Here is a 21,970-nt window from a genome sequence, read left to right on the forward strand (position 1 = left end):
AGGGTTCTTCAATTTAGAGTTCTAGTTAAACTGAAAAAGAATTGGGTTAGGTGTGGTTAGTTAACTTGGGTGAGTTAGTTGATGTAGCTGAAGTGGAATTGGACCCTGTACTTTAATCTACTAAGATATTATCTGTCTTATATGTCAATTTCCATGTCACCTAATTTTAATCGAAATATTAATTTGGCCAAAATTGCATTCATTAGGCCAATTTGTGGATAAATTAGCAATTTTAAAAGATTTGGCCAAAATAGCAAATTTACGTAAAGAATTGAATTTTTATGGCTATTAGGCCTAAAATTTATTATATAATATTATATTTTTGTTATTTAGAATGTTATTTTAAATTTTATTAGATTTATATTTGGATTGTATTAATATATTGAATATTTAATGTTGAATATTTTGATTTAATTAGTTTATATTTTTTATTTTTTATTTACATTAATTTTTGTTAATATATTCTATAATTTAATTATCATAAATGGGTTTAGTAAACGGGTATCTATTTAACTATCTGAGTATTTATATAAATGGGTAGGGTACACGCTACCCATTTAATACTATAAATATTGTCACGATCCAATCTGTGGACCCATGACTGGCACTGGGAATGGGTAAGCCTAAGGCCACCAAAACCCGTAGTAAACCCGATTAATTGACAATTCAAATATACATACATATACATACTATTAAATCAGCCCAACATGTCATTCACAAGTCTCTAACTGGATGCTAGCAGACAATCCATAATTTGTTACAGATCAAAATCAAACATAATATGCCAGGTACACTACGGCGGAGAGTCTAAAATTTTAAATAATTCAAAATGCAAAAGTAGAAATAAATTATAATAGGCCCGAATGAGAAGGAAGTCGGGCTATCAAATGAAGGACGGCGAAGAACTTAACTATCACCTAAAAAATTTAAAATTGAGACTGTCAGCTTCAAGAGTGAGTTAAAATCATATAATCATATAACAATTACAGTCTTCTCAATAAAATATTTATTTAATTAGAATAACATATCATATTATATTAAAACATGTGTCATGCCATAATTCAGAAAAGTACAATTTAAATACTTATGGGACAAGTGCCTCAGCAGAATCTTAACCTCAATACTAGTAGCCTTTCGGTTCTCTTATTCCAATAGGTCTGGTGCCCAGAGAGCGAAGCTCAACCAAAGTCTTTAAATCTAGCCTGGACACTTGATTCCCCAATAACCCGATGACTGGAGAGCAACGCTCGACTAGGGACCTTCCTCCGGCACTCAAATCTTCACAACCCAGATAGTTATACTCGACCAGGGCAAAACCCAAAAATAACCTTTTACTATCTGTCTCTGATTAATAGCGGTGCGCACGCGGTCCTAATGCAACCCATCAGGTATCATGTTCTACTGCCACCTCATTCCGAAATTACAATTATAGTATTAATAATAATTATAAATAGTATAAATCATAAGCAAACATGCAAATTATGTGTAATAATAATAATCATAATAATAAAAACAACAATAAATATAATAGCAAAAATAATGATAATAATAATATTAATGATATCGATAATAACGAAAATAAATTACTAATAATAATGCTAATAATAATATTCATAATAATTATCAATCAAATAAAATTACTCATAATAACGATAACAATAATTATAATAATTGTTAATCAATTAACATTGTATTTAATTTAGACATGATAAAAGTACTGATTATATAACTTTAACTCATAGTTCTACCGTACTCTGTAGTCTGCTCCTACGCCTTGGATGGAGCTGGCTGGACGGACGAATTATCTATTCACGAAAATACTCAGTTAATAAGATATTCGCAATTTTTCCTAGGCCTAGACTCCTAGATTAGACTGCCTAAAAAAATTCAAACTCGGAATTCTACCAAAAATTCGGCAAAACCTTCTCTAAAATATGGACGTTTACCTCCCATATAACGGATTCAAAATCTGCTAGAAACACTTCAAATATTCTACAAAGAATTAACGGGAGTCAGGCCACCAAAAACTACATTATTTTTTCCAACTCTGTAACACACCACATATCACAATTAGTTTTAGACGGTCCATCATAATATTTATTTCACAACCATCCCACACAAAAATTTTATGGTATTTAAAGTAATCAAACACATCCACATCTACGAGAGAATAGAACAATGAGTAATTATACCAAATAATTTGTAATATTTGTATCTAAGTTATAATTAATTAAATCTAATTAAATTAAATTATTTATAATTAATAATTAATAGCAACAATATTATTTTTAAATTATAAAATAATTTTTAAGATCTAAACAAAATTATACCTAGCCGAAAATTTAAAATTCTGTGTGTTTGGAAAACATCAAGGTCTAAAAGCCGGTACTGCCACTAGTATTGGATTTTGAATCCGGCAGCGCCTACACGAAGCTTGAGTTGTAGGGAGTTCGAAAATGCAAAAGCTTTTACTGAAAACTCGTCGGAAGCCACCGAATTGAGGCCGAAAAATCTCAGCTCCAGCGAGGCTACCCACTACTGTCAGTGGAGGAAAAACGGTGGGGGAAGCTCGGCTTGGAGGTTCTCGATGGTGGGGAGCTCATTTCCAATGTCAGTTTTGCGAGGAGAGGGTGGTAAGTGGCTGATGCACGGCGGTAGCTCCCTCTTTCCCACGCTTGACATCGGCAGCAAGGGGGGAGGAAGGAAGGAGAAGTGGTGTCGGCGAGGGATGGGAAGTGGGAGAGAGTTGCCGGCGACAGGAGGGGCGCAAGCGGTGAAAAGAATGGAGGTGATGGGGGGTAGGGAAGAGAAGGGAAGAAGAAGAAGAAGAAGAAGAAGAAGAAGAGGGAGGGAGTAAAAGCAAAAGAATTTTTTATTTAATTATTTATTATTATTTATTTTATTTTATTTTATTAGGGTATTACATTCTACCCCCTTAAGAAAATAAATTCGTTCTCGAATTTTAAAAGAAGCAAGGCTTACCTCAAGATTGAAACAAATGAGGGTAAAGGCTCCTCATTTCCTGCTCGATTTTCCAAGTACACTCCTCTGACGAATGTTTCCGCCACAACACCTTAACCATGGTATAACTTTAGAGCGCAGTTGGCGAACTTGAATATCCACGATCATAACTGACTGCTCCTCGTAAGTCATATCTTCACTTACTTCCACATATTGAGGCTTCAATACATACGAAGGGTCTGCAATGTACTTTCTTAATATGGACATATGAAATACTGGATATACATGCGAAAATTTGGGGCAAGCCCAACTTGTATGCTACCTCTCCAATCCTGTTTATAATTTCAAAGAGTCCCACATAACAAAGGGCCAATTTGTCTTTCTTGCTAAACCGCATTGCACCATGCATAGGGGACACCTTCAAGAACACATACTCCACAATACTAAACTCTATGTGCTTCCGCTTCGGGTCCGCATAACTCTTCTGCCTACTGAAAGTTGTCTTTAGCCGCTCGTGGATAATAAGAATCTTTTCTGAAATGATCTTGAACCAACTCTAGTCCTGCTAACCTCTATTCACCAACCTCTTCCCAACACACAGGAGATTTGCAGTTCCGGTCGTATAATGCCTCACAAGGGGCCATCTTGATGCTTGCATAGTAGCTGTTATTATAATGAATTCAATCAATATTAGGTACCAATCCCACTGACCACCGAAATCTACGCACATCCGAGGCATATACTCTAAGTTCTAAATTATCCTCTCCGATTGTTCGTTAGTTTGGGGGTGAAAGGTTATGCTGAAGTCCACTCTAGTACCAAGCTCTTCTTGTAGCTTTCTCCAAAATCTCGAAGTGAACTGCGGTCCTCTATTAGACGCTATAAAAATAGAAATACCGTGAAAATTGACAATTCTCTCTAGATAAACTCGTGCATACTTAGCCACAGAATAAGTAGTCTTTATAGGAAGAAAGTACACTGACTTAGTCAATCAGCCTATAACTACACAAATAGAATCATAACTAGCTAAAGTCTTGGGTAAACCCAAAACAAAATCCATAGTTATCCTTTTCTATTTCCAACACATTATGGAAAGCGGTTGCAATAATCCCTATGGCTTCTGATGCTCCAATGTAACCTGCTGACATGTCAGACACTTGGAGACAAACTCTGCCACATCCCTTTTTATTCCATTCCACCAATAATTGCATTTTGAATTATGATACATCTTGGTAGAGCCCCTGTAAGCTGTATAGTGACCCTCTTCTAGAATCTCCTTCCTGAGATTATCCACATCGGGAACACACAGCCTAGTGCCCATTCTAAGAGTACCCTCATCTATAACAAAATCAATAGCTCAATCCTGCTGTACTTTTTCCAAGATTTTCTGTAACTGTGAGTCCTAATTCTGAGCTAACTTGATTCTGTCAACAAGCACAGACCTAATCCTGAAATGTGCTAACAATGCTTTCGATTCCAATACCTCCATCTGCAACTCTTGGTCACACAATTCATGCAACTATTTGGTCCAGGGTCTCTTCTTCATACTGATATTAGCAAGACTACCTACTAACTTCCTGCTCAAGGCATCTGCCACAACATTCGCTTTACCTGGATGGTAGATAATATTACAGTTATAATCTTTCAGAAGTTTCAACCATCTCCTCTGCCTCAGATTCAATTCTTTCTACTGAATAATATACGTCAAATTTTTATGGTCCGTATATATCTCGCACGTCTCACCGTAGAGATAGTGCCTCCAGATTTTTAGGGCAAAGAGTACTGCTCTCATCTCCAAATCATGAGTAGGATAATTTTTTCATGCCTCTTTAATTGCCTGGATGCATAAGCCACTACCTTATGATGTTGCATCAGAATGCAATCCAAACCCACTCTGGAAGCGTCATAATATACCGTGAATCCACTAGTCCCAGAAGATAAGGTCAACACTAGAGCTCAATCAAACAGTCTTTTTCAGTTTCTAAAAACTTCTTTCGCACGTGTCAGTCCACTAGAACCTGACATTCTTCTGAGTCAACTTAGTCAAAGGCGCTGCAATCCTCGAGAAGTCTTGCACGAATCGACGGTAGTAGCCTACTAAACCCAGAAAACTATGAACCTCTGTCACCATGGTAAGTCTCTGCCAGTTAATCACCACCTCCACTTTTTTGGAATCCACTTGAATACTCTTTCTAGACACAATGTGACCTAGAAAAGCAATGCTTTCTAACGAAAACTCGCACTTAGAGAACTTAGCGTATAACTGATGCTCCCTCAACGTCTGAAGTACCATCCTCAGATGCCATGTGTGCTCTTTGCTTCTAGAGTACACCAAGATATCATTAAGGAATACAATGACAAAACTATTCAGGAATTGCTTGAACACCCGATTCATCATATCCATGAAGGCTGCAGGAGCATTAATGAGTCTAAATGACATTATTAGGAACTCATAATGCCCATAACGCGTTCTGAACATTGTCTTTGGAATGTCTTCCTCACGGATCCTCAACTAGTGATACCCCGATTGTAAATCAATCTTAGAGAAGCATGCGGCTTCTTAAAGCTGATCGAATAGATCATCGATGCGAGGAAGTGGATACTTGTTACGAGCCGTCGCTTTATTCAACTGCTGATACTCAATATAGAGGCGTAAGGTACTATCCCTCTTATTCACGAACAGAACAGGAGCACCCCTTGGAGACATACTAGGTCTGATAAAACCCATATCCATAAGGTCTTACAACTGCTCCTTTATTTTCTTTAACTCGACTGGTGCCATTTGGTAGGGTGGCAAGAAAATAGGTGTCATACTCGGTACCATATTGATGTAGAACTCTATCTTTCTATTATGCGGTAATCTTGGTAGCTCTTCTAGAAATACATCGGAAAACTCGCAGGCCACCTGAACGTCCTCAGCGCGACCTTTTTATGCCGAGGTATCCCTGAGTAATGCCAAATATCCCTGACACCCATGGCGAAAGCATCCATCTAATGGTAATGGTTGACACGATATTCGATGGAGTAGGTACCTTCTCTCATTTAAAATAAAACTCTGAGTCCCCCGGGATTCAAAAAGTTTCTTGCTTTTCCCGGTAGTCCAACATGGCATAATGCATAGCCAACCAATCCATTCCCAAAATTACGTCGAAATCTATTACGTCAATAGAATTAAATTGGCAGCCAAATCTCGACCCTCAACTGACACCGAACATGATGAAAATACAACATCAATCTCCAAGGCGTCACTTAATGGCATAGTGAGCGATATAGGAACCTGAAGTCTAAGCAATTGAACATCCAACCTTAAAACAAACTAGGTGATACAAAGGAATGGGTAGCCCCAATGTCTAACAAAACTCTAGCCTCAGAATAGCAAACAAGAATAATACCTGACACCACAACATTAGAGGCTCGCGCATCCTAATGAGTGAGAGTGAATACTCTCGCCTGCCCACGGGCTTACTGTTGAGAGCCCGAAGCCTGACTCTGAACTCTGCTCCCTGATCGGCCTCCCATAGGCCTACCTCCAAAGCCACGGCCCTACTGGCCAGCAAACTGAGATCCACCTTGAGAATATCCAGGAGCTGAAGGAAAACATGGTCAAGTTGCACTAACAGACGAGCCTTGAGGAAAAGCTGGCTTACTGAAGTAGCAAGGACATGCTCGAGCCATATGACCCACCTCGCTACACCTGAAACAAGCTCCACTAGAAGCTAGGCACAGTCCTTGATGTGACCGCAGTGTTGGCTCCAGCCAGAGCTAACTGCCCACCGCCTGAATCCTCTGCTACCCTTCCGGTTGTGTCTACCCTTCTTGTGAGTACGGTAGCCTCTCTGCCCGGCCTGCTGGTCGGAACCCCTGGAGTAGCCTTCATTGCCATAATACGACACAGCTGGCTATACACTAAACTGACCCTCAATCCTGGTCTTCTTTTTCTTGCCATCATCAATCCCTTGGCCAAATCCCCACAAGGTCATCTCCATCTGCCTGGCCATATCAGTTATACTTTGAGTTTTTGAAATTATAAGCTTGGAACGATTCCCACATTTGCAAATCAGATTCTTCATTTCAAGTGCTGCATAACTTTCAATTACATTGAAAAGCTTGTCCACTTCTTCGATTCCAAGAGCTAAATAGTCCCTAACTTCGGTGATTCCAGCAGACATTATAAATATAAAGTCAGAAAAAATGAAAGATTTTAGAGATATGAAATAAGAATCTTAATGTGAATAAGAACTCTAATTTGTACGAGTTTAAAGAGTTAGAATTAGGGCTTTTAATTCCTTACTTTTTTATTTTCATTTTATTTAATATTCTCTAATTATATTATTTTATTATTTCATTTAACGGAGTTTAAAAAAATATTAGTTTTTTATTATTTCTGTCAACGGGGGTATAATGGTAACAACCAGTGTAGTAGAGATGCCCAATTGAATAAAAAAATAAGTTTGTGGGTCCAATTGCAAAAACAATGAAAGATCATGGGCCCAATTGTATATTTTGCCTACAAGAAAAGTAATCCTAAAAATATTTCCAAGAAAAAAACATAAACAATAAACAAAGAAATTTTATTTTGTACCCGAGAATAGAAAAAGGCTTTACCTTTGGCAAAACAGAAGGGTGGCAATCTATAATCATGCTGCCCAAACGTTCCCATGCTTTTAGTAGCACCGACCCCACCAACCTCTTCCATTCCTTAAATGCTGAATCACTTACTGTTACTTACCACACCAGAAGTCGCTTATGCCATATCAATTTTAAGGATCACAAAAGAGCCCACACACTGCATCTCTTGCAAGTTGCAAGATTCATGTTTGTTAGTTTTCACTACTCTTATTTTCTTTTTCTTTTTCTTTTTTCATTGCTTTATTGCCATGTTGTTCAATTGATTTTAGTTTTTCATCATGTGGGTTTTATTGTTTAATTTCTTAATTCTTAAATTAATCAAAAGCAAGATTCTTTTGTGATTAAAGAATGAATATACTGATAGCAGCCCAAATACTTGTTAATTGTTATTGAGTGGTGTTTCAACAATAACCACATCATTTCTTGATTAGTTTAATAACTTTAAGTTAATCCCCACTAAGACTTTCTTGTTTAGGATTAAATTATTCATAGGCACACTGCTAATCTAGCTCAAAGATTTGTCTTTTTGGACGGCAAGTTCGAAGCTTTCCCCTTTAGGAAATCCCAAATCCAAGATCAAATTTTTATATATTTTTTCAGAACCCTTTTAGCCTTTTAGGAGTTTTTCTTTATTAAATTTGCAATTTCATGGCCCACAAATTTTTTATAATTACCCTTTCGGTCTGTTTCTGAAAGCAAGCTTTGAGGCTATGGTGGTGCCACGTTGTCTATACCTTATGGAATAAAGCGGGAAGATAATGAGGAAGAGCTAAAGTGTGAGCCTTATGCTGCAAAAAGAAACTAATAATATTAAATACACTGTATAGTTAGTAAGGAAAAGAGGAAAGCTTAAAAAAACTCTTTTCATTGTTTTTATTGAAAGAGAAAAGCAATGTTTTTTGTGGAGCAGTTTTATTTGTTCTTATTCAAAGGAATTTTTGAGGCCCTCATGCTTCTTTATAGTGTGTAAACTTTTAAGTCTTTGTTGTGTTGTGTGGTTCTCTTTTCAAGTTGGGTTTAGCAAGAAGTGAAAGATCCTTTCTTGGTGCTGGTTTTTGTCGATCTTTTCTCTCTATCTTTCTATCTCTCTCTCTAGTGTATGATATAGATGTTGGTTCTGGTGCTTGTTTTGCTTTTGTGATGAAAATAGTACACTTGTGATCCTCTACTGTGAAAAGGCTATCCTGAAATCTCTTCTTTCTGTGGATATTTTTATTGCATTCTTTTTGATTGGCTGTGATGACGGTGGTGTTGCTTTTGTTGTTTTGTGGTGTATAGTGCATATGAAAACACAATCATGTATCCGGTGGATAAACCCGATCAAATTATATGAAAAAATTGATATAGAAAAGAGTCTGTGCTGTTGTTTAATATACTTGTTTATATTTTCTTAAAATCCCATTTGACCGGTTTTGTTGGTGGTAGGATGTCTGTTGTTTTCTCCATTGAAATATTTACGTATTGAGAGTATTTTATTTCCTTTAATGCCTAGCAGGGGATAGCATTTCTTTTCAGAAGCTGACTTATTGGGCTTTTGAATTGATGAAAAGTTGGGTTTTTTAGTTTCTCCAGGGAAATGAGATTTTGATTGAAGATGCTGACTGTGAAAATGAGAGAGTTTGGTAGAAGCTGGAGACTTCCTCCATGTCATGGATTTCTATGTTTTGGACTTCATTCAGCCCTAGGAGGATAACCATGAAGGATTTATCTGAGTCTGCTTGGCAGAAGTCCAATAATTCTGGGGCATTAAATACCTCTAGAGCCTCAGACTGGAATCCAGGACCTTTATCTCGTGATTCTGTGTTTAGGAAGAAGACTGATAGGGTTGTGCTGGCGCATCATAACCTCAAGAACCAGGTTGGTTTGTCGGGGGGTTACAAGGATGAGGTAGCAGTAGACCCTTTTGCCCGAGCCATAGAATGGGGTGATGTTAGCTTGAGGCAGTGGTTGGACAAACCTGAAAGATCAGTTGATGAATTTGAATGTTTACACATATTTAGGCAAATAGTTGGTATTGTAAATCTGGCACATTCACAAGGAATAGTTGTTCATAATGTTCGGCCTTCTTGCTTCGTTATGACATCATTTAACCATGTCTCCTTCATTGAATCTGCTTCTTGTTCGGATTCTGGGTCAGATTCTTTAGAAGACGGACTGAATAGCCGAACCTTGGAGGTTAAAAATCCATCTTCTCTCTTGCCTAATGACATATTCCAGCTGAGAACTAGGTTAAGAAGTGAAGATTTCCAACCCGCTTCTACTCCAATAAATGCTTTATCTGAAGCTAGTTGCATTCAGTCAAGCTCAGTTCATGCAACCCATGTACCAGTGGGAGAGAATACTGAAGAAGATAAAGCCAATGATAGGACGATTATTGAACAAGAAGAAGAAGAAAGGAAGCAACCTTTTCCAATGAAGCAAATATTACTCATGGAGACCAGCTGGTATACTAGTCCTGAAGAAGCTACTGGTTCACCTAGCTCTTGTGCTTCAGACATATACAGATTAGGAGTCCTCCTATTCGAGGTTTGCAATAAAATACTGTTCTCTTACATTAAAAGTTCATATAGAATGGATTTCACTAGTACCATATCATGTAAATTTTTGTTTAACAAAAATGGCCTTGATTGAAACTTTTGGACCCTCCTTGTTTGTAATGAAAATACTGTTTGTCTTATATTAAAGATTTGTCTACAATGGATATCACGAGTCCTATATCATGTAAACCTTTTATTTTATAAGTAATATGCCCTCAATTGAAACTTTTACCGCTTTGTTTTTTTGTCTACACTCATGTGATATAGTTCTACTCCTGAACAGTTGTTCTGCCCATTCAGTTCACGAGAAGACAAGAGCAGAACTATGTCTAGTCTAAGGCACCGGGTTCTTCCTCCTCAACTGCTACTGAAGTGGCCAAAAGAAGCTTCATTTTGCCTATGGCTTCTGCACCCAGAGCCTAGTAGTCGGCCAAAAATGTGGTAAATTTGCAGTTCTGCTTCCTCTCTGCGTCTTTCTCTTCTTACTTCTTTTGACGCATATTATTTGCTAGCAATTGTGGACTTTTATATGGATATATTCTAGTTTCTATGTAACTGGATATTGCAATGTTCAAATTAGTTATGCTATAGATGCTCTTGATTTGCCTATCAATTGAAGATGGGAACTTCATATCTTGATTAAGCTCATTTGGAGCATTATTTTTGGACACCCATCTAAAGTACATGGTTTTAGTGTGACTTGATTGTGATGGCACTGATATGTCCCAAGTCCTAGCTTACCTCGCCTATTAACCAAATATGAAAATACATGCCAAATAAATTTTAGGGTAAAGTTTAAAAAATTACCCTGTGGTTGACGCTTTTTCACTTGAGCGACGGAGAAATATTTTGTATCAAAGGAGTATTACGAGTTTTATTTTCTTAGCATTTTTTAGGTACATATTTATGTTTTTATTATTTTTACATAGTTTTGCATGTATTTAACATGAACCATTACTAAATTATGATTTTATAAGCAATACGGCATCTGACAATGCATCGTAGGATTCATAAATATATTAAAACTTTATTCTTAAAAAATAATTTCTTAATTAAAGAAATATATATTTTAACAATTTGTTATGATCATAAAATATCTAATTGAATGCTAAATTACTTAGAAATACTTATTTTACAAAATAATTATGTTTCTATTAATATTTACAATCTACAAAGTGAGAAAAACATTGAATGTACTTAAAAAATGCTAAAATATTAAAGCACATGTTACTCTTTTGATACAAAAAATACCCATGTCCTTCTAGTATAAAAGCGTCAAACCACGTGGTAGTTTTTTGAACTTTACCCTAAAGTTTATTAAAAACTTTAGACATGGTGAGCCTTGTTTTATCTTTCCATAACATATATATGGCTGTAGCATGACTTGATAGGGCATTGCACTGATGTGTCCTGAGTCTGTTTTGCCCCTCTTGCAAGTTTTAATTTTCAACATCAGATTAAATTTCCATGTTACTTCTTTTCAATTATATGCACATTTTTTTCTTATTCCACATTTAGGACAATTATGTTATACCTCTCCTACTGTAATCTATATTCTCTCTGTTTCTGCTTGTATAAATTTATTACAAGGGAGATTGCTTTTACTATTAATTAAACCAGGTTCTAATGTTGCAACTCTTTTTTGTCTTGTGCAACAGTGAGTTGTTACAAAGTGAGTTTCTTAATGAACCAAGAGAGAATTTGGAAGAACGTGAAGCAGCAATACAACTTAGTGAAAGAATAGAGGAGCAGGATTTGTTGCTAGATTTCCTTCTGCTGATACAGCAAAGAAAACAGGAAGCTGCAGATAAGTTACAAGATACTGTTTCTCTTCTATGTTCTGATATTGAAGAAGTTTTGAAGCATAGAACATTTCTTAAGAAGAAGGGAGGGTCATGCCTAGAGAGAATGAAGGATGATAATTTAGTATCAAATCTCCCTCCATTTAGTATTGTTGACAATGATGATTCTTCTAGCTTGGGTTCCAGAAAACGATTTCGACCAGGCATTCAGATTTTCAACATGGAGGAGTTTGATGATAATCGAGATGATGCTCAGCACTCAGATATGGTCACTGAAAGTCAAGATTCTCTACTTCTTAAAAGTTCTCGATTGATGAAGAATTTCAAGAAGCTTGAGTCAGCATACTTCTTGACGAGGTGCAGGCCTATTAGGTCATCAGGGAAACCATTCATTAGATATTCGCCAATAAGCAGTGATGGGAGAGGTTCTACTGTGGTTAGTGAAAGAAGCTCTATAAATAATTTAGCACCAAAAGAACAGCATGTTGAGAGTAGACAGAGTGGATGGATAAGCCCATTTCTTGAGGGCTTGTGCAAGTATCTGTCTTTCAATAAGCTAAAAATTAAAGCTGATTTGAAACAAGGGGATCTGTTGAACTCTTCAAACCTAGTCTGCTCTCTCAGTTTTGATCGTGATGGAGAGTTTTTTGCTACAGCTGGTGTGAATAAAAAAATAAAAATATTTGAATGTGATGCAATAATAAATGAAAATCGTGATATTCACTATCCTGTTGTTGAAATAGCTACTAGGTCAAAACTTAGCAGCGTATGCTGGAACAGCTACATTAAAAGCCAGATTGCTTCAAGCAACTTTGAAGGTGTGGTGCAGGTAGGTCTGGCCTTACATTTATTAATCTCTAATGTATGACTTTTTTATCGTTGTATGACTTGATACTAAGCAATTGCTATATATATATATGTAGGTGTGGGATATTACAAGAAGTCAAGTACTAACAGAAATGAGAGAACATGAGAGGCGGGTATGGTCCATTGACTTCTCATCAGCAGATCCAACAACGTTGGCTAGCGGCAGTGATGATTGTTCTGTTAAGCTATGGAATATCAATCAGGCAATTCTACTTTTGCACTTGGTGGATATCAGCTTTGAAACTAAACGTACTCATGTCATCTAATTTCTTATTGTGTAACTTTAATTCTAGATGTATGATAAGTTTTTCCTCTTACATGGGATGCTACTGCAGGGAGTAAGTATTGGTACAATCAGGACGAAGGCCAATGTCTGTTCTGTTCAGTTTCCCTTGGATTCTAGCCGTTCTCTTGCATTTGGCTCAGCAGATCATAAAGTTTATTACTATGATCTGCGAAATGCAAAGGTTCCTTTATGCACATTGGTTGGACACAATAAAACTGTGAGTTACGTGAGGTTTATAGATTCGACAAATCTTGTTTCTGCATCCACGGATAACACATTAAAGCTCTGGGATTTGTCAATGTGTGCATCTCGAATTATTGATACTCCACTTCAGTCATTCACAGGCCACATGAACGTAAAGGTATACTCTCAGATTATATCAAGCACCTTTAAGTGTATAGTACGATTTTTTCTGCAGATGCTATGAATAATATTTTGTGCCATTTTGATTTTTTTTTCTTAATTTAGTCTTACCTTTTGTAAATTTTAATTTGGCCTAGAACCATGGGACACCAAATTCAAATATTTATCAATAGCTATGTGCTTGAAATTTATGTGTCTCCATTGCTTTGTACAATTTTGGTACAGTTAAGCGGCTTTGATTTTATTGTGAAGTAATTTACAGCATTGACATAGCTTGAATTTGATGATCACTATAACCATTATAATGCTTCTTTTGACTGCTGGCTCTTGCAACACTGGGACAGTGATGGAAACTGTGATCCTAATTTAAATTTGTCATCTTTTTGATAAAGGTGGCCTCAGTTTAATACTGATGAAAAGGGGATTGTCCAAAGAATCAAAGCAAGTAAATAGATCCTTAACTTTAACAACTAATTTATAGCTTTTGTGTTATTTCTTTTAATAAATTAAAGCTATTTCTTGGATTAACCAATGTTATTTAAACCTGGAAGTGAGAAAGACGAAGAAATATTTTTTACAATTTGATATTATGCTAATATGCAAGTCAAGTCAAGAGCATCTAGTTCAATAATAGAAATATTTGGGATAAATGTAATCTTTTTATGGAATTACTGGTGGAAATTTTTCCTAGGCTTAGCACAAGTTGTATATTTTCTTAATTTCTATATTATTTTTTGCAGAACTTTGTGGGTTTGTCAGTATCCGATGGTTATATTGCAACTGGCTCAGAAACAAATGAGGTACCCTTTATATCTTTATACTTACATATTATCTACTGGTTCCTTACCTTACCTTTTAGAATATCCCTGTTCTGAAGCTATAAGGAGTATTTCCATATCGTTGAAGCCTATTTAAATGTTTGGCTCCCGATGCTGCTTGCGCATCCGATCTTTATTAAATGATTAGATTGTGTTCCTGCATCCACTGAGATTGTTTACATTTACTGCTGAATAAGCTATTAGCCAAGCAACACACTTCAGTCGTTTTCTAGCACTAGCTGGAGAGGTGAATTCGGATCTCTAGGGCACCAGACAACATTGCCGACTTTGTTTGCTTTTTTTTCTCCATTTTCTGTTAAGAGTCTCATAATTGAATGGAGGTACACTTTTAAGACGTTATGATGCACTTACAAATTGCCTTGGATTTTAAAAACACAACATGATAGATCTCATACACCCATAAGATTAGTTATCTGTGAATGAATTTTTTGTAAATCTAATGCCCATCGAAACATCCACCAGACTTTAACATTGGATTCTAGCAGCTTTTACCAAAGTATCATTATAGATGTTTTTGGACACCAGAGCTGCTGCTTGTAAGATGTTTGAGACTTAAAACTTTTTATGGTCAAGACATGCCAAAACCAAATCAAAAGCAACTTTTAGTTGCTTGTCGATGTAACAGTCCAGTGAGTGTTTTTCTTCATCGACATCTATAATTGCAATCCTAAAGTTTGAGGCTATAGTCTTGCAGCCCCTGTGCCGGAAATTGATGTTAAAGCATCCCCAAAACTCAATGTTGAACAAGACTCAATTACACAACCCGGCGAACCTCTTGCTTTTTAATTGTATTGTCATTACTTGCTGAATTTGGTATTTTATGTGGAACAGGTTTTCATCTACCATAAAGCTTTCCCCATGCCAGCATTGTCATTCAAGTTTAACAACACAGATCCACTTTCTGGCCACGAAATGGATGATCCTGCACAGTTTATTTCTTCTGTCTGCTGGCGCAGTCAGTCCTCCACCTTAGTTGCTGCAAACTCTACTGGTAATATCAAAATTTTGGAGATGGTTTAACTCCCATCTATTGTTGTTTAATTCATACACGATAGAAGCGAAACAACAGGAAACAATGATGGTGTTGGGTCTGAAAATTTGAAATCAGGACAGTAATTTTGCACCAGAGGAAACTGTGAAGCTAGATTAAGGATTAGAAAAAGAAAAAAAGAAAAGTTTTTTTGGCATTAGATAACAGAGAATGCAATTGAGATACTGGCCATGGTCACTGTAATGTAGATAAAGATTCAGGGTAAGGAAAAGAACTTGACAATTAATTTTTCCTTGTATATCTTGCAATGCTTATAGTTGAATCATTTTTTATTTACAATGCATCATTCTTGATCTTTTTCTTGCTGGGGCTGTTGCTTGCTTCAATTATTCTCCAGGAAATCTTAAGTTTAGCAAGATTGATGAAGATTTGTAACAACAGATTAAGATCCTGTCAAATCTTTTTAGATATTATTTGATTATATCAACCCCTTGATTTGATAAAGTATAGAAGATAAATTGTTATATTTTTCAAACCATTTTCTTAAAATATTAAAGGTACCTTCTAATCTTATTCCTGCACTGATCTGGAATAACAGAGCATGTTATTCATCCAAAATGAATGGTTCTTTCTTTTCTTCTCAAAACAGAATTCTTTTGAATTTTGAATACTGCCTTTATAAGTGATATGTCAAGATCTTAAGCTCATTTCTTAAGGCAACAAATAACAAATAGTTTTTGCAGAAGTGTTGATTTGTTTGTATTTGTTGTTGCTCACATGGACCAAATCAAGAAAATCAATGAGAAATAGAAAAGGGCAAGGCTTTTTCTTTTTTCAAAGCATTAAATATTTTAAACAGAAAATTGGTTCCTAAGCTGTCATTTTTTAGAATTTTTCAGAAATATCTTAAAATTAATCAAAGTTATTTTTTTAGTGTGTAATTTTTTTTAAGAAAATAATATTCTTTTATTCTTTTAAATTTACAATATAGTTACTTTTCAGTTATTTTTTTACTATACTTATTTATTTATTTTTTAGTTGCTTTATTAACAAAATTAAAAACAATCAAAATCATGATTTAAAAAAATTAAAAAATTAAATTTTTAATATTTTAACACAATAAAAATAAAAATAAAAATATTGTAAATTTGATAAAAAAAAAATAAAAAACAGGAGTGTTCTTGTTATTTTTTTTCTTGAATTTTTCAATATTGTCTTTATTATGCTAAAACATCTTGCTATTTAATTTCTCCAAAAAAATAAAATAAAATAACATAAATTAATGAAAAATTGACTTGTTACAATAATTTGGAAAAGCATGAGAGAGAGATGTTAGCTACTAATCTTTATTCCAAACTTACAACAAATTAGAGAATATAAAACAAAATGGAAATTATAAGACTAATCCTAATCTAAGTTGATGGACAAATTAAGATAATTATAAAATAATAAAATAATTTTTAAAAAGTAAGTAAGCCTCTTTGCTTATTCCTAGTGGACAAATTACCCTTCTGGAAGCATAAGAAAACCTTAGAGAAAAAGGAAAGCAAGAAATAATCCAAAATTAAGACCAAACTAAGCATTGTTTAAGGATTTGATTAACAGAAGAGAATGGTTTAAATTATAGCATTTTTAAAAGGGATTTGAATAAGTCAACAGTCAAACAACCAAATCTAAAGGATCTCTATATAATAATAAGCCATTAGAAATTCTTTTGCTTATTTATGATTTATAAAAATTAAAAATACAAAACATTGAAAAAGAGTTTATTTTTATAAAGTTTGGACTTGAATTTCCTGATTCCACCGTCAAATTCAAATTTCACATGAAGTCAAAAAATGAAGGCTAGTGGGCCATAAGTAACATGCTGACTTCTTGCTCATGGACATATCATCTTGTGTTCTTTTTCTTTAATTTCAAAAATGGTGAAATAGATTTAAAAAAATTAAAAGTATAGTTAAAAGATATTAGAGATTAAATTAATATAATTTAAAAAAAAAACTGTTCTTACAGTAAAACTTTATTAAATTGGATCATTTATAAGACAGTAAATTTTTTAATGTCAATTTATTTAAAAAAACATACTATCTCCATTTATTTTAATAATTCTTATCTCTCATCCGTCTTTTAACTAAAATCTATTTTTAATTGTTAGTTTAATATTTTAATTATAAAAAAATCCTTAATTAATTGATGTCAATATTATTATAAAATGTGTAATAGAGCATGACTTACTTTCAATAAAAATATTTTAGAAAAGAATAAAAATTAAAGAACATCAATCTAGAAAATAGAAATTTTTAATTTGTATGTAAATTGAAATAAACTATTAAAATGATATTAATTTGCTTATAAATTGTTTTCTTCTCTTTTAAAGGAAAAGATACTAAAATTTGGTAGCCTTATTAAATTGAAAGAGAGGTAGTTTTTACTCATTAATCCTTACAATTCAAGTCATCTCTTAATAGTCCTTAAACTTTGGTTTTAATCCCTTAAAGGCCTTTAGCACTTAATTTCATTCAAAATCCAATAAAATTTTAAGTGGAAAGGAAAAATTGAGTTTTAGCATAAAAGAGGCAAAATAGGTAATAATAATTATCCAAATATTATCCCTTTCACATCAAATTCCGTCAGAAATCTTGCATGAAGTTAGGTTTTTAAGGACCTACAAGTACAATAATCAAAGTTGAGGAATCTTTTTAAGGGAAAAATCAAAATTCAGGGACTTCGAATGAAATTATCCCAGTTAACAGACATGAATAAAAGACTTTGAAAAGTTCAATACAAATGATGTTAACTTGTGCTTGTCATTGCAAGATTTGCATATCCAGAGCCATGGAAAGTAAAAAAGCAAAAGGAAGAAGGAAAGGAAAGAACTAATTATTCCCAAACCAAAAGCAAAAAAAAATATTAAAGGAGGGAAGTACAGGTGGGTGTATACTGTAATCTGGGAAAAATGTAGAGGGAAGCAAGTTCAGTAGTTCTAAGAGGAATAGAACCTACAAAAGAAGAAAGATGATTGATTGTGCTATACTAGAATGTGACCACTGCAATAAGTAAGAGTGTTGAGTTCTTATGATCCTAATGACACCAGCATTACCTTAAATAATTCTGAGAAGAATGCGAACCCCTGCAACGAAATTCGTTTAATCTGCAAGCTACCAATCATTGAGGAATCTATTTACACTGGTTTTGGTTTAGCTTCGATGACAAAGCTACTCTAGCAATGAGGCGTTTGAATCTGTCAGCTCCTGGACCCGGTTTGATATTATTAGGGTCCCCAACATTGGAACATTTGGGACTATCAGAGCACCATCCGCCAGGAGTAAAACCCCCACTCTTCCTACCAAGTAAATCCTTATCGATAGTGTCCAAGACAGGATCGTCTTGTCTGAATTTTCTAGCAAATGCAGCACCGCTATCTACCATTTTCTGTGTGTCATTAAGGGAAAGAGTATGCGGGTGTTGCCTGGGGGGAATGTCCCAAGAAATGTAGTGTAAGTCATGATTCACAGCTGTCTGAGCAAACTCGGGGACGTTGCATATCACGGTGTGAAAATAGCCTTCAGGAGAGGAGACGAAGTTTGTGTAGTACATGAGTAAGATTCTTGGCAGATTATCCCAACCCCAGATTAAGTACTCCACAAATGAACGCGTGAGAACCATCCATGCCGAACCTGCACAACGGATACTGATCAATGCTTTTAGAGGAATACAACTGCATATCTTTGCATTCTATGTACTATTGCAATGAAGCTTGGAGTTGAAATTACTTAACAAGCCAACGATAACCAGAATTCAGCATTTCCTATTCGAATAGACAAATGCCAGCAATATAACACCTGTTCTGAATTTTATTACTTCTAGTGCATAGTTGAATGTAAACTACCATTGGAGTTAATTGCTAGAATTTCTGAATTCTAGACATAAAGCCTTTAAATTAGCTGAAAATTGCACTGCTAATTCTTTTACAAATCTACTGTTGAGAAGTTCGATGAAAGAGATCTTATAAATGCAAAATTGCCACTGCTAGTTGAACAGGCAGACTGCAGTTGCCAATGAACTTCATGAAAATCTATTAACAAAGAACCTATGTGATAGAAGACAAAGCAAACTTCATTGACACTTAAGTTCAACAATTAAACTTTGTTCCCCTCAAAGAGACAAACTGCAAGGAATCAAACATTAATTGGCAACCTTATTAGCAAGAAACCAAACATCAATCACTGATATTTGCTGTAACTAACCAGTGAATAATCTGAATGCCGTTGGCAAAGCTCTGCGTGGGGTTGCCCAGTATATATCTGTCTTTGTTGTTGAGTAGAGCCCAGGGTCTACAATCAAAGGCATTGCACGTTTATCCCTAAACACAGCAAGGCACAGAATCATGCACTGAAAAATGGACTCCCAGAGTGTGTTGTGTGCACGCGTGTGCGTGCGTGTGTGAAAGAAAGAGACAGAGAGAGAGAGCTTACTCCTTCCAACCCAACTGACTTGTGTGCTCAATGAAGTTCAGATTTCGGTTTATGGTTGAAAACGTTTCAAGAAGATCTGCAAAATACAGCCCAGTCAATTACAGAATCACTGATTCTATTGCAAACAAAGAGATATAGAGAGAGGAATACAAAGAAGTTACATAAAAAGTTAAATGACATAGACCAACCATCTTGAGTGATAAGAGGATAATCAGAAGCACTGAGGTTGATAAACCAATCCCAATCTTTACTCCTCCTTAAAAGAATTGCACAAGCATGAAGTGTATTAGCAACCATGGTTGGTCCTCTATAGGTAACCATATTAGCTTTGCTGATCATGTGAACATTCCCAACCTTAGCAAAAACAGGATGTTTCTCAACCCGAGAAGCAAGCTCCAATCTTTCCTCTGCTGAAGACTCCAGGTCTAAATGAACAACATATTGATTCCTTGGATGGTAAAGCGCATGGAGAGTTCTCCAAAGCTTATCTAAATCACCTTTAGATCCAGAAATCAAGTAAGCAAATCTAGGAAGTCCAGAAGTCTGAGGAGGAGATTGTGAAACTCTCATTTCCGCATAACCATCCACTGATTGGTTTATCCGAGATGGAAATATGTTGAAGATTTGATTAATGGTATGTAATGAAGAAATAAGACCCATATTGAAGGAAGTTGCCAGAAGGAATACACAGATGAGAGAGCTTATAACTAGAGGAAAAACCCATTTCTTCTCCATGTTCAGGGACCCCATTGCAATACCTTATCATGGGTTCCAATAACCAATCCTCACATCCCCAGTTTCATCCCTTCATTCACCTTCTCGAGAGACACAAAATACCCAGATCATACAACAATCAATATTTTCTCTTATCTTGTGAATGCTATGATCAATGACTTTCCTCCAAAAGAAAATTTTCCAAAATCTTTGATTGTAACTACAGCTGTTCAATCACCAACCAACAACAAAATACACATACACATATCAGAATCATAGTGGTTGGTAACAAAGAATATTGAGGATTGCTTAAAATTCTAGTTATAGTTTATTTTTATCATCAGAAATGCTGACAAGAAAAGAATAAAATTATAATAAAATAACAAAGAACAACATAGGAAAATGGGGAGGAGAAGAGAGCACATTTGTTGTTTGTTTAAAAAAAATATTAAATATGAGAGATAGAATATGCATCAAGAAAATAGACCAATGACCAATAAATAAATCAAAACAAAAACAATTAGTTAAATTTTCATTATCAATGAACTAATGGGTATCCAAATTCCAAAGGAAACCATTGATAGAGACACCAAAAAAAAAAATTACTAATTTTTACAATGGCAAAAAACTATTCAATTCATCTTGCAGATCCCAAAATGTAAGAAAATAATCCTAATAATCTATCACAAATAGATGTTAGAAAAAGAGAAAATTTGAAATCACCACAAGTAAGCTAACTTCCAGCCCAAAAATATAATCATATTTACATCAAGGTGAATAGAGATCATGTAAAAGAAACAAAACCCAAATCAAAAAAGAAATCAAGGATTTAAATCATTACATCAATGGAACTAACAGAAGAAAGCAACATCTAATCTGACACAAAAACAGAGGTAACCAACAACAAGAACAATCTCCCCTCCCTCCACCACCCCCCCACCCCCCCCCCCCCCAAAAAAAAAAAAAAAAAGCTTTCCTGTTATAATAACAATAACAATAGTCATAAATAAACAGAGCAAAGAACAAAGAAACAGAACCTAAAGTTTTCTTGACAAGTTCAAGAACCTGTATTGGAGAGTTCAAGAAAACAAGAAAAAAGGCACAAGATTTCAAGAAAAATAGAGAGAAAGAGAGAGACAGAGTGTGTCTGTTATATACCATGATACTAATACTTTTTCTGTAACTTATTGTTTATTTATTTATTACATTATTAAATACAAAAAAAATAAGATATGAGAGAGAAAAACAAACAGAGAAGAGAAAGATTCTTTAGAAAGTGTAAACAAACCAAACCACTTCTCTCTTCGCTTCACACACGTCCTCTGTACAAAGACCCACTTTTGCTTTTCTTTTTCTTTTTCTTTTTTTTTCAAAAAAAAAAAACAAGTAAATAAATAGAATAAATTATCACCATCACAAAGACTTAGGAGTTTCCGTTATGGTGGAAGGGTCTGACCCAATACGGCATACTGCTTAACTCATTCAAACTGTTTCCTTATATGGCTT

General features: G+C 35.0%; 2 protein-coding genes across 7 annotated transcripts; one reads left to right on the top strand and one right to left on the bottom strand.

The window, feature by feature from the left end:
• Positions 1-7,593: 7,593 nt before the first annotated feature.
• LOC8273738 (protein SPA1-RELATED 3) lies at positions 7,594-15,621 on the top strand. 5 transcript variants are annotated; one of them, XM_015727989.3, is made up of 8 exons: positions 7,594-7,780; positions 9,086-10,116; positions 10,411-10,568; positions 11,786-12,758; positions 12,853-13,020; positions 13,132-13,443; positions 14,186-14,245; positions 15,116-15,621. In XM_015727989.3, exons 2-8 carry the CDS (start codon positions 9,235-9,237, stop codon positions 15,302-15,304), a joined length of 2,742 nt encoding a protein of 913 aa, XP_015583475.1. In that variant the 5' UTR covers positions 7,594-7,780; positions 9,086-9,234; the 3' UTR covers positions 15,305-15,621. The 5 variants fall into 5 exon arrangements, 4 of the variants coding, with proteins under 4 accessions (XP_015583475.1, XP_015583476.1, XP_015583477.1 ...); XM_015727990.3 differs by having other exon boundaries at positions 9,154-10,116; XR_007217283.1 differs by lacking the exon at positions 7,594-7,780 and adding an exon at positions 13,838-13,890 and having other exon boundaries at positions 8,386-10,116; positions 15,116-15,187.
• Positions 15,622-18,052: 2,431 nt separating this feature from the next.
• Positions 18,053-21,685, bottom strand: LOC8273739 (beta-glucuronosyltransferase GlcAT14B). Of its 2 annotated transcripts, XM_048379491.1 has the most exons (5): positions 21,623-21,685; positions 19,939-20,690; positions 19,751-19,826; positions 19,523-19,638; positions 18,053-18,952 (listed from the first exon to the last, which is right to left on the bottom strand). In XM_048379491.1, exons 2-5 carry the CDS (start codon positions 20,498-20,500, stop codon positions 18,453-18,455), a joined length of 1,254 nt encoding a protein of 417 aa, XP_048235448.1. In that variant the 5' UTR covers positions 20,501-20,690; positions 21,623-21,685; the 3' UTR covers positions 18,053-18,452. The 2 variants fall into 2 exon arrangements, with proteins under 2 accessions (XP_048235448.1, XP_002533550.1); XM_002533504.4 differs by lacking the exon at positions 21,623-21,685 and having other exon boundaries at positions 19,939-21,378.
• Positions 21,686-21,970: the final 285 nt, after the last annotated feature.

Source organism: Ricinus communis, chromosome 9 (assembly GCF_019578655.1).
Source record: "Ricinus communis isolate WT05 ecotype wild-type chromosome 9, ASM1957865v1, whole genome shotgun sequence".
Taxonomy (NCBI): Eukaryota; Viridiplantae; Streptophyta; class Magnoliopsida; order Malpighiales; family Euphorbiaceae; genus Ricinus; species Ricinus communis.

What these genes read in the sequence shown, in the direction of transcription:
- LOC8273738 (XM_015727989.3), top strand. Translation starts at nt 9,235, where the DNA reads ATGTCATGGATTTCTATGTTTTGGACTTCATTCAGCCCTAGGAGGATA. An exon ending in ACTTTGAAGGTGTGGTGCAG is followed by an intron (nt 12,759 to 12,852) that starts GTAGGTCTGGCC and finishes ATATATATGTAG; the next exon opens with GTGTGGGATATTACAAGAAG. An exon ending in CTGGCTCAGAAACAAATGAG is followed by an intron (nt 14,246 to 15,115) that starts GTACCCTTTATA and finishes TATGTGGAACAG; the next exon opens with GTTTTCATCTACCATAAAGC.
- LOC8273739 (XM_048379491.1), bottom strand. Translation starts at nt 20,500, where the DNA reads ATGGGGTCCCTGAACATGGAGAAGAAATGGGTTTTTCCTCTAGTTATA. An exon ending in AGTCAGTTGGGTTGGAAGGA is followed by an intron (nt 19,639 to 19,750) that starts GTAAGCTCTCTC and finishes TGCTGTGTTTAG; the next exon opens with GGATAAACGTGCAATGCCTT. An exon ending in GGCATTCAGATTATTCACTG is followed by an intron (nt 18,953 to 19,522) that starts GTTAGTTACAGC and finishes TCCGTTGTGCAG; the next exon opens with GTTCGGCATGGATGGTTCTC.